The sequence below is a fragment of the Danio aesculapii genome, chromosome 2, assembly GCF_903798145.1.
Source record: "Danio aesculapii chromosome 2, fDanAes4.1, whole genome shotgun sequence".
NCBI lineage: Eukaryota > Metazoa > Chordata > Actinopteri > Cypriniformes > Danionidae > Danio > Danio aesculapii.
This window is the reverse complement of record NC_079436.1, coordinates 52,418,344-52,434,523: the sequence shown is the minus strand read 5'-3', so window position 1 is coordinate 52,434,523 and position 16,180 is coordinate 52,418,344. Positions and strand designations below refer to the sequence as shown.

Here is a 16,180-nt window from a genome sequence, read left to right as displayed (position 1 = left end):
TATTTATTTGATTTTCATCTCGTCTCTGCTTTGTGTTTGGAGTATTTATTTATTACTTATATTGTTTCTGCTTTTATTTTAGAGGTTTTTTTTTTCTTTGGAGAGACTTTATTTAATTTTGATATTGTTTCTGCTTTATTTTATAGTGCTTTTTTACATCAAAGAGGCTTTATTTATTCATCTAATTTCCTATTGTTTCTGCTTTATTTTAGAGTTTGTTTTATTTTTACTTTAAAGAGGCTTTATTTATTTATTTTTCATATGGTTTCCGCTTTATTTTAGAGTTCATATTTTTTCCTTCTAAGAGGCTTTATTTATTTTATTTTTATTTTATTTCTGCTTAATTTTAGAGTTTGTTTTTAAAGTTAGTTATTTTTTCCCACTTCAGAGGCTTTATTTATTAGATTTTTTAAATGTAATTTTCAGATTGTTTCTGCTTTATTTTAGAGTTCATTTTCTTTCTACTTTCGAAGATGCTTTTTATTTATTTATTTATTTATTTAATTTTTTTATTGTTTCTGCTTTATTTTGAAGATAATTTTTTTCTAGTTCAAAAAGACTTTATTTATAGGGTATTTGCAGAAGTTTGCAGAAGGACTTGGGTCAATCGCTTCTGGTTAACTGTATGCAGTTACAAAAGTCTGGAACCGTAGGAAATTGAAAAAAATCACATTTACCATCACCGAAAGTTTATCAGTATGGGAAGAAACACAAGCTGTGCAAATGCTTTATTTGTTTAATTTTCGTTTTGTTTCTGCGTTAATTTAGAGTTTGTTTTTTTCTACTTTAAAGAGGCTTCATTTATTTATTTAAATTTTATATGGTTTCTACTTTTATTTAAGAGTTTATTTTACCTTAAAGAGGCTTCATCGAAAATGCAGTGCGTATTATTGATTTGTTTGTGTTGCGTGAAAAGCAGCGCGTTTCTTCAAAATGTGTTTGCGTTGTGAGGATTTGCAGCATGTGTGCTGTCAAACTGATGAAGATCTTTTTTCAATTTGCTGGCGTTTTATGTAGTTGCATGTGTTCCTAAATTGCAGCACATTAAGCTCTCTCGGCCACCATACTTTCTGCTTTATTTTAGAGTTTGTTTGTTTAATTCAAAAAGGCTTTTTATTTTATTATTTATTCAATATTCACATTGTCTCTGCTCTATTTTAGAGTTTGTTTTTTCTATTACTCCAAAGAGGCTTTATTTATTTATTTGTTATGTTATTTCTGCTTAATTTTAGAGTAGATTTTTTCTACTTCAGGTCTTCTACTTAAAAGAAGCTTTTATTTATTTATTTATTTATTATGTTATTTCTGCTTAATTTTTTAGTAAATTTTTTCTACTTCATGTCTTCTACTTTAAAGAAGCTTTATTTATTTATTGATTTATTTATTTATTTATTTATTTATGTTATTTCTGCTTAATTTTAGAGTAAATTTTTCTACTTCGTCTTCTACTTTAAAATTAAGCAGAAATAACATAATAAATAAATAAATAAATAAATAAATAAATAAATAAAGCTTCTTTAGAGTAAATTTTTCTACTTCGTCTTCTACTTTAAAGAAGCTTTATTTATTTATTTATTTATTTATTATGTTATTTCTGCTTAATTTTAGTTTATTTTTTCTACTTCATGTCTTCTACTTTAAAGAAGCTTTATTTATTTAATTGTTTGTTTATTAGGTTATTTCTGCTTAATTTTAGAGTAGATTTTTCTACTTCATGTCTTCTACTTTAAAGAAGCTTTATTTATTTAATTTTCATATTGTTTTTGCTTTATTTTAGTTTTTTTTTTCTGCTTCTAAGAGGCTTTATTTATTTAAATTTCATATTGTTTTTGCTTTATTTTAGAGTTTCAAATAGCTTTTATTTATTTATTTAATTATTTCTTTAATCAATTTTCATATGGCTTTTATGTCTTTCACATTGTGTTTATGATTCATTCTTTTTCCTACACTTTTTTTAATTAGTTTATCTATTTTTGTGAGGTTTTCTTGTCTTTTATAATAACACTAATCTAGTAACAGACAGACAGTCCGAGGAGAAGCATTGTAAACAGGACTGCACGACATTGATAAATACTGACATTGTGATTTATTTTAATATATTTATTTTTTCTTTTTTTCTTTTGTTTTTCTGCAATTTATATATTGTCATATAAATATGATTTTACAGGATGATTTAAATAATGCTACTTGACGAGTTCATTAAATTTACCTGACTGCAGATCCACTGATGTGACCATTGCAGATTTGCTCATTGCAGTGTCAATACTGGAGCATCATATACTGTGCAGCCCTGATCACAAAGCAAAAAAACGTCAGACTTTCTGTTTTCGACTACATCATTGTCCTGTAAACAGAGACAGAGAGGGAAGAGCTTCTGTCCTGCAGTGCGTGTTTGGCTTTAGGTGTTGTGACAAGGCTTTAGTGTGTCAATAAAGCACATTAAATCTGAGGGTGATGCTGCTGCTGGCAGTGAAGGCCTCATGTGTTTAAGGGTCACAGGTGATCATGTGCTTTCTCTTCCTCTAATTGATTTCTAATAGAAGGAACAGACTAGAGGGATTTACTGAAACACACACACACATCTCTGCTCTCCCTTGAGACTGTCATCATCTATGGGAGAGAGGCGTGGAGGGAATGAGGAGGAGATGAGAAATATCAAGCCTTTCAGTGTGTAATAAAATAAGAATTCTGACTATATTTCATAACAAAGGTTTATTTAAATATATGCTAATTCACTCAATTGTACTTTCTATGCAAGTCTATGATATCATCTTTAGTTAGGTGAATGAACTGATTTATTTTTAAACATCAATAGTAATAATAGTCATGTTTTAATAATAATATAACATTTATAATAATTATATAATTAAATAGTAATACAACAGGCAAGGCAGGTTTATTTATATAGCATATTTCATGCACAGTAATCCACCCTGCTGCTGATAAAAGCATGAACAAATTCTTCACTGGAGACCAAGCATCTAATTCTTGCAATGTTTTTGAGATGATGGTATGCTGATTTACTTACTGCTTTCAAGTGACTTCTGAAACTCAGATCTGACTCCAGAATAACACCACAGATTCTTGACCTTGTTTTTTTGTTGTTTGACTCTTAGAATATATAACAGTAACGATTATTGTTACATAAATAATATTATTATTAAAAATGTATAAATATTATATAATTAATTATATTAAACAGTCATCAAAGACTTGCGCTAGGTGAATTGGGTAAGCTAAATTGTCCGTAGTCTATGCGTGTGGGTGTTTCCCAGTGATGGGTTGCAGCTGGAAGGGCGTCCGCTGCGTAAAACATGTGCTAGATAGTGCCCTCATCAATAAAGTGACTAAGCCGAAAAGAAAATGAATGGATGAATTATACAGTCATATTTTGCTTCTCCAAATAATAATAATAATTGTAGATTTTATTTATTTTTCTTCAGAATTGTTTATTTAATGTGTTTTTCACTTACGTGCATTATATAAATTATAAATGGCCTTTTTTTAATTCTTAATATTTGTTATTTTTAAGTTTAATTTTACCTTTAACTGTGCAGTTGGCAAAATTAAACAAAAAATCTGATCTGAATATATTTTTCTTAATAATAATAATAATAATAATAATAACAGTAATAGTAATAATTGTTAATGATAATAACTGTGTTGTTCTCACGGGTGCTGTCTGATGATATTGACATATAGCTTATCATATACATACGTCATCTTAATAGCCTTAATGGTCTTTTCACGAGCTGCAATATTAGTTTAATCTCTGTGAATGCATGATCTTTTGCCATGGTGAACGCGGTGCCAGACGTGCGACTGACATCATCGTGACGATTAAATGAAGGGTTAAATAGAACATCTCTTGCTTAAAATGTGTAGATGTGGCAAACACTGTTACCTGAAAATCATTCCACCAGCTTTACGGTGAATGGCTTTACTCATTTTCATAGCGGACTTTTTAACCCACAGGAAGTCTTCTATCTACTTTTCAAAAATAGTGCATTAACATTCACCACATGATCAGTAATCAGATGTGCCATTATTTGTAGCTTTAGGTGGTTTCTAAAACTGAATCTGTCCGTGTTGTTTTTATTCTCCCATATCCAGACCTTTACATTTTCGCGGCTGTCGCTCCATGTCAGCTGAACTGAGTGATTGACTGCTGATATTAACCAATCCATTCGCGTTCTGTTCTAGAGCAGTTGGCCAATAAGAAAAGCTTGAAGGCGGGACAAGCATTTCGGGCTTTGTTTACTGCAGCAAGTTGACATGTCGACTGTTTTAACCCCTTCCTGAACGCTGCGTTTGGCGTTTTTAGATGCAAAGATGCATAATGCGTGAATGTCTCCTATATCTGTGCATACGGTGAACATTTTGCTGTGAAAACTGATTGCACGGCAACCATTTTATGCACTCACACAAATGCTCCCAAATATATTTGGAGGTCGCATAGATAAAATTTGGGGCGCATACCCAAAACGGTCGCAATTTCAAGCCCAGTTTACATTAATACAATATCAATAATATTTTTTCAATAATTCATTAATTCGTTTTCTTTTCGGCTTAGTCCCTTTATTAATCAGGGGTTGGCACAGTGGAATAAACCGCCAACTTATCCAGCAAATGTTTTACGCAGTGTATGCCCTTCCAGCCATAACCCAACGCTGGGAAAAACCCATACACTCTCATACACAACAGCCAATTTAGTTTATTCAATTCACCTGTAGCGCATGTGTTTGGACTATGGGGGAAACCGGAGCACCCGGAGGAAACCCATGCGAACACGGGGAGAACGTGCAAACTCCACACAGAAATGCCAACTGAACCAGCTGAGGCTCAAACCAGCTACCTTAGACCGTGCTACCCACTGCGCCACTGTGATGTCATTTTGTTAGTAATATTATTACAAATATTGTGACTGCTATTGTTTTTAACTACTAAAAATAATAAGTATAGTCGGTGCCAATAGCCTAGTGGTTTAGTGCGCCGACATATAGCACCATGGTCCTCACGGCGACCTGAGTTTGAGTCCCGGCTCGAGGTCCGAGGGGAAAAAAAATAAAAAATGTAAAAAAATAATAATAAACAAAAATGATAAGTATATAACATTCTTGTTCCATAATAAAATGAAAGTTTTTTTTTTTTTTTTTTTTTTTAAATGTTGTTTTTGTCTCCTTTTTAAAAAATCAAAATATTTTAAGCACAATAATGTAATGTTTTACCTCTGCAATGTGAAGATTGTATAGTATTAATTAGTAATAGTCATAGTAATATTGAAATTACTATGAATTGAGGTAAAGTATTTCACTGTGTGTGTGTGTGTGTGTGTGTGTGTGTGTGTGCGCGTGTGTGTGTGCGTGCATGTGTGTGTGTGTGTGTGTGTGTGTTTGTGTGCGTGTGTTTGTTTGTGTGCGTGTGTTTGTTTAAAGCAAATATTCCCTGCTGAGATGTTTTGTTCTGCCTATATATTGTTCCTCAGGGGGGCAATTGTGTTTAAACCCACACACACACACACACAGAGAGAGAGAGACACGTCTAACAGTTTTTAAACAGCTGTGTGACAATAAAGCATGTTGAGCACAGATAATATCCTGCTTCTCTCACTCTAATGTGTGCTGGTTTGTGTTCTCGTCTGTCTGGTCTTAAAGGGTAAAGGTCATTGACCCCTGCTGAAGCAGGTCAGAGGTCAAAAGCCAATGACTCTTCTGTTCTATTTGTAAAAAAGCTTTAATTTCAGCCTGACCCGACAAACTCACCTCAGACACCAGATACAATCACGGAGAAGAATCGTTCTAGCCTGTTTGCACTAATGAAATGTTATTGAGAAGAAAGCCCACACACTAGATCTGATCTGTTATCATGTCTGGCCTGTGCTGTTTACTATGGTCATAGTTCAGAAAACCTTTTTTTGTTTCATTTTTATGCTTTTTATTTGCACTTCAGCGTCAGTTATGACTAAAAATGGCTTGACAGCTGGAAGAGAAGAATTGTAAAATAATTTACAGCTCAATTGTTGAAGTTGTAATACTAAATGTTGAGAGGTTGTCCATCAGTACATATTAGAGGTCGTCATCTAATTTTATTTCATTTTTTTCCCTCAGGCTTCGTCTCAATCGACACAGCCGCTGAAATTCACCACGTCGGACTCATGCGATCGCATCAAGGATGAGTTTCAGTTCCTGCAGGCACAATATCACAGGTATAGCAAACACACTCCAATGTTTTCTAGACTGAAATTAAAGGGTCTCATAAAATTGGTTTACGTGGATCCAAGATCAGAAACTCTTGTTTTCCCATGACATACTCTTCTTGTAATGTCATTTACAGTGTTGGGTTACAAAAAAAGTGATGCATTACAATTTTAAGCTCATCATCTTTAAATGAAAACAAAAACACCAAAATAAGAGGAAACACATCAGCTGCATCCAAAATCACATACTTCACTACTATATACAGTAACAACAGCATGCAAGCTGAGTAATATGTCTGAATTCATAGTATTTTAAAAACAGTCATTTTAAAAATGGCCATTTACCGCTACCATTTGAGCGCGTTCTTAAACACTGCTGATTGGTCGTTGTGTTCACATGCTCAACAGAAATGACAGTGATTTGGCTGTGAAGGTTATTGGTTCACCACTGTCTACTGTTGTTCACCGATTAATGATACAGGGACCTTGAATGTTAAATTTGCATCTGATGAGCTTCTCTCGGCCAATCACAGTCATTTCTGTTGAGCATGTAAACACAATAGCCAATAAGCGGTGTTTAGGAATGCAAATCAACATCGCTCAGATGGTGGCGGTTTTTAAAATGTGAAAATGTTCCAGTGTTGTGACAACACCTGATCGGTCAGATGGTTCAGTCTAGGGGTGTAACGGATCACGGTTGATCTGTTATTCATATATGTTAGGACTTTCAAGTAAGGCTCTACGGTTTAAAAGAGGTAACATTTGATGTGATTAAATTTTGTGGTGAGTAAGTGGCAAAATAGCAAAACGTCAACCAAAATACTTATTTAAATACTTTATTTACAAAAGTGAAAAGTCAAACAGCAGAAATATTATTTACAAAATCTCACAAAAGAAAATAAATCAATGTATATTATGGATAGGGAAACGAGAATGAAGTGGCGCCAAATAAAAGAAAGCAATATAACAAAAACCCCAAATCTGGCTGAAATTTGCCCTCTAAACTATCTAATGCAAAATAAACAAACAAAACATCTTCAGCGTTTTCACGCCATAACTAAACTACTCTTCTAACCAAAAATACTGAGAAAACTTACAGCAGGTGGCGCTCACTTCAAAACTAGTGTGTTTAGACCGTGGAGTTATCTGCGTGATGCGAGGTGTATGTCACGTGACATCTAAACTCCTCGATTCCCAGGGCAAGGCTGACACCAGAGGTCCGGGAATTGTCACATCATACAAGACGGTAACGGCAATCAAAACAAGACCAAAATCAAAACTCTAAATTCACATGAACATCATGGCACAAAACAACAAGCCAAAACGCACACAAAGGCAAGCAAGAGAAAGCAAGCAAGGCAGAATGAGCTTCCCCGCTCGCGTCCCTTTAAACTTTGAGCTCCCATCCTGATTGGCAGCAAATGTGATGATGAGATTGACGTCTTCACGGACTAATGGGATACTGGAGTGGACAATCCTGAGAATTGACACAGAGAGCGAGAGAAAGAGAGTGAGCACACACACAAGCAAAACATACAGGCATAGACATATGACTGTAACAATACAAATCACAACTAGGGATGCAACGGTTCTCTGTAAAAAACAAAAAAACAAAAAAAACATATCGTCCGCTTGTCCTCCCACGGTTTGGTGCACCCTGTGATTTGCAGTTTAGGATATGCATTATTATTATTATTGGTTTGTTAATAAAAACAACTGCAACAAGGCAGTTCCACCTTTGTATCTTCCGAATACCTTTCACATGCATTGCACATGCGAAGACCTGTCCAATCACCTCTTAGTATGTAAATCTGCTGTTGACATCATGTTTCCTCACGTGTCAGTCTGTGTGTGGAGTTTTTGTGCGTTTCAACATGGAGATAAAGCGCAAGTGCACAGGTGAGGTCAAATCACAGCGCATTGCTGTCAGTGTTACCACAGACACTCAATATAATTTCAGACAGACACAAAAACATAATGAATGCCGTTTTTTTTTTTTTGTTGTTGTTGCAAAGATGGCCTAGATCAGTGGTCACTAACAGGTGGATCGAGGTCTGAGTCCAGACCCAGAAGCGTTCCATACGGACATGGACATACAGCAAATCTGTTACTTCAGTCCCGCACTGCTGGGTGTTCTTCCGCATCCGATCGCTCCCGCTAGTTATTCATTTATCCGCTGTCTGCTAAGAACAGTTTGCTTCTCGACTGACTGTTCCCGCTAAATTAAGAGAGAAGAGCCGAACGCTCTCTCTTTGCTTAAGTTTCATTCACTACGATGGTGCTAAGTGAAACGCTCTCTGGAATCATAATAAAATCATATAGAAGTCATAAATAAAAATGTGTTGTTGCCTTGGTAATGCAACCATAATGTAATCAATTCTTTAAAAGTGCTCAATTATAAGGATGTATTGACTTATTATTTTCTGCATAAATGGTTGAGGTTGTTGAGTCGAGATGTAAAATAGAAAGAAAGCTTTAAGCTTCTTCTCTCTATATTTTTTTTAATAATTTTATTTGAACATAAAATTTTCCAAATGCCCAACTTTTATTTAGTTAATGTGAGAACATGCAAATCTACAGGCATATGTGTGAAGCTGTTGTTTTGTAAGGTGTTTGTTACCCAATAAATGTTTATTGTTCTTTGAATTGTTCTGTAGGCAGTTTTTTTCTAAGCATAGCACAAAGCGTACCGTACCGAAACGATGATCCTAAAACCGCAATATCAAACCATGAGAGAGTTGAACCGTTACACCCCTAATCACAACACACGATTTAGAACACAAGTGACCTGCAGATTAGGCTAATTTTATTAAATTTTTTTACTTGTAGGTTAATCCTACATTTGTAACAATCGCAGAGAGGACGCAAATCGCATGTATGAAAGCATTTAGGCTTTCCTGAAAAATATAATGATGACAGAAGCAGTTGTGGTGGGTTATTCGGGATGTGAAAGATTTCATTAAAGATGTTTTCTATCACTACTTGTTTAGTCTGCATTAATGAATTCAGAATTCAATTCAGTGTAAACTGCATCGGGATCTCATATGTTCTCATATCGGGATCGGCATATGTTTATTACTCCTTTGAATCGCTGCATTCAAGTCTGTGTTTGAAAAATGCAAAAATTACTAAAGAGATTGAGTCTTTAGTCTTTTGAGTTAGTTATGAAGTTACAAACAGTCAAATAACACACAAGTACTGGGATAACAGTTTATAGTTTGAATAAAACCATTGATCACCGTCATATGCATTTAACTTGCCCTCTAAACTTGACCCCCCCCCTTGAGGCTCATCCTGAAAATTGTCCAATCTGTGATTAAAAACTTCATAATGACAATAATGTGATCCGAACCGCGAGATTTGTGATCGTTACACCACTAGTTCAGTCTGTTTTGTTTGGTCCATTACTTAAAGTGCATGCCTGGAATAAAACACATATTAGCATATCTAAATTACTTTACTTTTGATCAAAAAACCAGCCTTGAAACTAAACGACTGTCCAATCGCAACCATTCAAATACACAACACTCTTTTAACCTTTCAACTTATCCCACAACACACTTCTGCGGCGGTTTCTCTGCACCTCACTTTCACTCTACACTCTGGCCGTGTGAATTCCTCTGCGGGACAGTGAAATGGTGTGAACGTTACTCCTCCTGGAAAAGCTTCCTGTCATCATCTGTCAGCACCAGAGATAAGAGCGATCACATCCGGCCATCACACAAGACACGAAACGACGGAAGAGGGAAATGGAGAAGGATAAACAACCCATAGTGTTGAAGAGCTTCACATCTTATGTTCCCATCAGACGACACTGCGGCACTTTAGGATGTTTGAGAAGTTCATGTTTCTGCATTAAATGTCAGTGTGAGAGGACGAATTGGTCACTATTGAAGAATGATGCACCACCAACATGCAGCGTGCCTTGTTTTTGATGTTTTTAAATGTGTATCCTCATGAATAAGGTTAAGCTATTAATCAGAAATGTAATGTAATTTGTTTATTTATTTATTTTGTATCAATTCTTATTGAAATTTAAAGTTTTTGAAGTTATTATTATGTAATATGATTTTAGCTATATTGACGTTGCCATAAAATAGCCATAAGTTGCTGATATGGCAATAAACAAACAAAAAATTTACGCACTGCCATTATCACTCTTAAAAAACGTTGAATTTTCTATTTTTTGACCTACATGATCTTCATCAGGTCAAACAAGCAATTTTTAAATAAACCTGCAACACTTGAAACCAGTAGCTATCTGAATTAGCCAGTCAACCAATAAGGTGCAAAAAACAATATATATAGACACTACAATACCTGACAAAAGTCTTGTCTTTGATTCCAGTTGTAAGAGCAACAAATAATAACTTGACTTCTAGTTTCATCTTTTGGAAAAGTGGCAGAAGGTAGATTTTACTGATGAATCATCTGTTGAACTGCATCCCAATCATCACAAATACTGCAGAAGACCTATTGGAACCCACATGGACCCAAGATTCTCATAAAAATCAGTCAAGTTTGGTGAAGGAAAAATCATGGTTTGGGGTTACATTCAGTATGGGGGTGTGTGAGAGATCTGCAGAGTGGATGGCAACATCAACAGCCAGAGGTATCAAGACATTTGTGCTGCCCATTACATTGCAAACCACAGGAGAGGGTAAGTTCTCCAGCAGGATAGCGCTCCTTCTCATGCTTCATCCTCCACATCAAAGTTCCTGAAAGCAAAGAAGGTCAGGGTGCTCCAGAATTGGCCAGCCCAGTCGCAAGACATGAACATTATTGAGCAAGTCTGGGGTACGATAAAGGAGGAGGTATTGAAAATGAATCCAAAGAACCTTGATGAACTCTGGGAGTCCTGCAAGAACGCTTTCTTTGCCATTCCAGATGACTTTATTAATAAGTGATTTGAGTCATTGCAGAGATGTATGGATGCAGTCCTCCGAGCTCATGATGGAGTCAGACACAATATTCATTCTGTTTCCCCTGCAGCATGACTTTATATTCTATACTGCCCATTATTTCTGTTAAGTGACAACTTTTCTCTAGCAAAGTCAGACCTTACTCTCCTAATTAAATCATTAATAATCAAGGCATGATCATATTTTATTGTGGTAAAATAAGCGTAATCTAGAGGACTTTGCCTTTCAAATAAGCCACTTCTGATACCAAATGATCAACTAGAAGTAGAGTTATTATGTGTTGTTCCTAAAACTTGGATAAGCGACAAGACTTTTGTCAGGTAGTGTGTATTAACCATAGAGCAGCCCAGGAAAACAAATCACACTCACCTTGGGGTCATACAATTTTACAATGTGCTTTTGTGCTCTGGATACAGGCCTTTATAGAAAACGGAGTGTAAAGCATTTCAGAGTTATACTGGGTTTACTGTTTTGTTTGGACAAATGAATCTAAAAGGTTCCTATTCATTTTCAATGTGGTCATTTTGACCTCAAGAAACCTAAACATTGAGTATTTTTACTTTACACCCCTTTAGAACAACCAAATCAAGTCCAGTTATTTTGTGTGCTTTCAAAAAATTATTTAGGATCAATCACAGAATTTCATGCCCCTGAGATGAATGGAAAAGGTTTATAAAAATAGGAAACATCCATCTGGGTCACCTTGACCCCATGGGACGCTTGAGGGTTAAACATCATATAGCGCATGTTCTCCTCTTGTTCACGTGAGATTCCTCTGAGTGCTCCGAGTTTCCCCACAGTCTAAACATATAGGCGCTATAGGTGAATTGAATAAGCTAAATTGCCAGAAGTGTATGTGTGTGAATAAGCCTGCATGTATATTTTCCAGTATTGGGTTGCAGCTAGAAGGCCATACGCTGTGTAAAACATATGCTGGAATAGTTGGCGGTTCATTCCGCTGATGAATAAAGGGAGTAAGTCGAAGTAGAATGAATGAATGAATGAATGTTTGGGGAACAGTGTATTCACATTAGCTGTTTTTTTCAAAGATCTGGCAACACAAATGAGTCACGACGTGCTGCTTTCCCTGTGAATTGTTTTTTTTTTTTGAACCTCGCATACTGAAGACAACTCTGATACACATTTAAATATGCTATTGACAATTCGTTCAGTTCTGTGCACTAATTTCTGTGGAATTTCTGTAAATGCAGTTGCCACTACCTCTATTTTTCAGCTAATCTAAAGTTCTGTTTGTGTACAGAAAAACAGACATCTGAATTTAGATGTAGTGGTCACATGGTCTTAATAACTTCTCCCTCTTCAATGACATCTGATTGGTGTTTTCCTGACATGAGGGCGGAGTCAACCTGTCACTCACATGAGATCCACCAATAAAAAAACACACCATCCAGTCATTGTGCATGAACAAAATCAATCGCAATTTCTTTTCATTCCACTCATCATTATAGAGAAAAGGACTGCGTTTTCTGTTTCATTCAGACTTTAAAAACAAATCACGGCCACTTCACCCTGTCGTCATCATGTGTCTGAGTATTTACACAAGTACACACTGGATGATGCTAATAAATGAGTAATTATTCAGTGGAGCTGCATAATTGAGATTACATAATGTTATTATTATCATTATTGCTTTAGTGATTAAAGACCTCATAAAACGGTTTGACAAATGCAATTTTCTTTTCTGTGTTAATGTTTGGATGTTGGGCGTTTCAAAAACAAGTCATTTGTTTTAAGCAGTCGGTAGGCTTTTGTTTACGTCGCAGTCATGAAGCATGATTTACTGCTTGCTATTAGTCGGTGGCAGGTGGTGTTGGGGGAGGGATTTTCTCATTTTAGACTGCATTTGTAATTTTTTTATACTCTGTTTGTTATTCACAAACAGTTTTCCCAGAAGAGTGCGCAATTTAAATGCGCATATGTGTTCAAGTTTATTTTGTCCATGATTAAGACTATATACCACTATATAGATTGATTTAAAATCTAAATTGCATTAAGATTAAAATAAAATGTCTGATTGTGGTTATATTATGTTGCTTCAGAACTTGAGGCTGGTAATATTTATGTTTTGTTTAACAAGGATGCACTGTTTCTTTTTCTATTTTATTTTAGGGCACAGTGAAGATATTATGTCACAAAAGGTTCAAATAAATGTTTTTTCATAAAAAAATTATCAGGTTCCACACACACACAAAGCAATAAATATGATGCAGCACAACATTTTTTTAAGTAATTATGCTGAAAATTCAGTTTTGTGTTGCATTTTTTTTTTTAGCCACACTCACCGGCCACTTTATTAGGTACACCTTCTTAGTACTGGGTTGGACCTCTTTTTTGCCTTCAGAACTGCCTTAATCCTTCATGGCAGAGATTCAACAAGGGACTTTGCTCCATATTGACATGATAGCATCACGCGGTAACTGCAGATTGGTCGGCTGCACATCCATGATGCGAATCTCCTGTTCCACCACATCCCAAATGTACGCTATTGTATTGAGTTCTGGTGACTGTGGAGGCCATTTGCATACAGTGAACTCATTGTCATGTTCAAGAAACCAGTCTGAGATGATTCACGCATTATGACATGGTGCGTTATCCTGCTGGAAGTAGCCATCAGAAGATTGGTACACTGTGGTCATAAAGGGATGGACACGGTCAGCAACAATACTCAGGTAGGCTGTGGTGTTGACACGATGCTCAATTGATACTAATGGACCCAAAGTGTGCCAAGAAAATATCCCCCACACCATTACACCACCACCAGCCTGAACTGCCGATACAAGGCTGGATGGATCCATGTTTTCATGTTTGTGATCCCAGGCTCTGACACTACCATCTGAATGTCGCAGCAGAAATCGAGACTCATCATTTCCTGTTCTTAGCTGACATGAGTGGAACCCGGTGTGATCTTCTGCTGCTGTAGCCCGTCCACCGCAAGGTTGGATGTGTTGTGTGTTCAGAAATGCTCTTCTGCAGACCCTAGTTGTAACGAGTGGTTATTCGAGTTACTGTTGCCTTTCTATCAGCTGGAACCAGTCTGGCCATTCTCCTCTGACCTCTGGCATCAACAAGGCATTTGTGCTTGCTGGATATTTTCACTTTTTCAGACCATTCTCTGTAAACCCTAGAGATGGTTGTGCAAGAAATTCCCAGTAGATCAGCAGTTTCTGAAATACTCAGAGCAGGCTGTCCAGCACAAATAACCATGCCACATTCAAAGTCCCTTAAGTCACCTTTCTTCCCCATTCTGATGCTCAGTTTGAACTGCAGCTGATCATATTTAAATGCATTGAGTTGCTGCAATGTGATTAGTTGATTAGAAGGAGCAGTTGGACAGGTGTACCTAATAAAGTGGCCGCTTAGTGCATATTATAATGTAAACCGTCCATTTGTAAATTTGCCTGTAATTTTATTTTATTTTTTTACCATATTTTTAATCAGAAAAAATATCCTGAGTAAACATAATACTTCTTTCAGAAATATTGAAGTGTTATTGACTCCAGATATTTAAATGGTAGGGTTTGTGTATCACAATTGAATGTAAAACGTTAATGTGATGTATGAAGATTTAAAAAAATAAATAATTTTAAACATAGTACTTTAATATTTTTGTGTGTTTGCTGTGTTGACGTGGTCAAGTCAAACCTTTTCCAGTACTTCACTGCATACTTCATGCTATTTCACAACCTAAAGCACGCTTTTCAAGTAATTAATGGTATATTTCATGTTATGTTGTGTGTTTTTCAGCCTGAAGTTGGAATGTGATAAACTGGCGAGTGAGAAATCAGAAATGCAGCGTCATTACATAATGGTGAGTATAAAACATGCACATTGGAGGTTTATAGAGCTACAGAGTAGGTCATTATTTAGGATACTAGTTCACTCTGTGGTAATTAGTATACTCATGCATTTTAATTGTAGTATATTGTTCTCATATAAATAAGCTTTTTTTTTTTTTTTTTTTTTAATCCTTTTTAAGGTCAAAATTATAACCCCCTTTAAGCTAAATATTTTTCAATTATCTACAGAACAGACCATCATTATACAATACCTGCCTAGTTAACCTAATTAACCTAGTTAAGCCTTTGAATGTCACTTTAAGCTGTATAGAAGTGTCTTGAAAAATATCTAGTCAAATATTATTTACTGTCATCATGACAAAGATAAAATAAATCAGTTATTAGAGATGAGTTATTAAAACTATTATGTTTAGAAATGTGTTGAGAAAAAAATCTCCGCTCCGTTTAACAGAAATTGGGGAAAAAATAAACAGGGGGGCTAATAATTGTGACTTTAACTGTAAATATTGACAGTATGACATGTACAAAATATCTTCATGGAACATGATTTTTACCTAATTAGGCATAAAAGATAATAAAAATGACTCATTCAGTGTATTTTTGGCTATTGGCAGCAATATACCCAACATAAGACTGTCACATTAATAATTGTTCTTCGTTTTGCAATGTTTTTTTTATTTATTTGGTCTGTCTGTAACCCCGTGGGCGTCTGCAGTAATTCGCACACAAGCCTCTCATTGATCAGTTGTATCGTGACTCGTAAATGTGCACAAGCATATTGACGTCTTGCTGTTGGATCGATGCGAATGTGTGTGTGTGAAACAGATGTGCCTGAGCGGCAGCGCAGAGATCAGAGCCATATCTGTTGCCAGAGCCCACAGCAAAGCTTCTGGCGCTGATCTTAAATCAGTCGGAGCTTTCAGGAGGGCTAATAGATAAAAGCTAAATTGATGTCTTTTCCTCCGCCTCTCTTGCTTGAAGAGATCTGTGTGGGCGAGATCTCTTTTTCTTCCTTCATTTTAGAGCAGTAAAATATATTTTAAGCTGAAACCGTGGTCATCATTAGGCATTCATATAACACAAAGCAACAGCAGCAAAAATACTTAAAGATGAGACTAAATGAATACCTGTGGTTTTTGATGATGCATTAAAGTCTTATGAAGCTAATTAAATGATTTAGTAACTTTCTGTTTCTCACACAAACTGTGCGTTTCACTTCATAAGACCTTACTATTAAAAGCCAC

At 35.6% G+C, this 16,180-nt stretch overlaps 1 protein-coding gene across 3 annotated transcripts in view; it reads left to right on the top strand.

The window, feature by feature from the left end:
- Positions 1-16,180, top strand: part of chico — a 57,632-nt gene that overhangs the window by 28,362 nt on the left and 13,090 nt on the right. For all 3 annotated transcript variants that reach the window (XR_008835602.1, XM_056445668.1, XM_056445667.1), the window contains exons 2-3: positions 6,108-6,205; positions 14,884-14,947. Coding sequence is in view for 2 of the 3 variants with exons in the window: in XM_056445668.1 (XP_056301643.1) it covers positions 6,108-6,205; positions 14,884-14,947 (162 nt within the window). In the remaining variant the exon portion in view is untranslated. The remainder of the gene's footprint in view (positions 1-6,107; positions 6,206-14,883; positions 14,948-16,180) is intronic.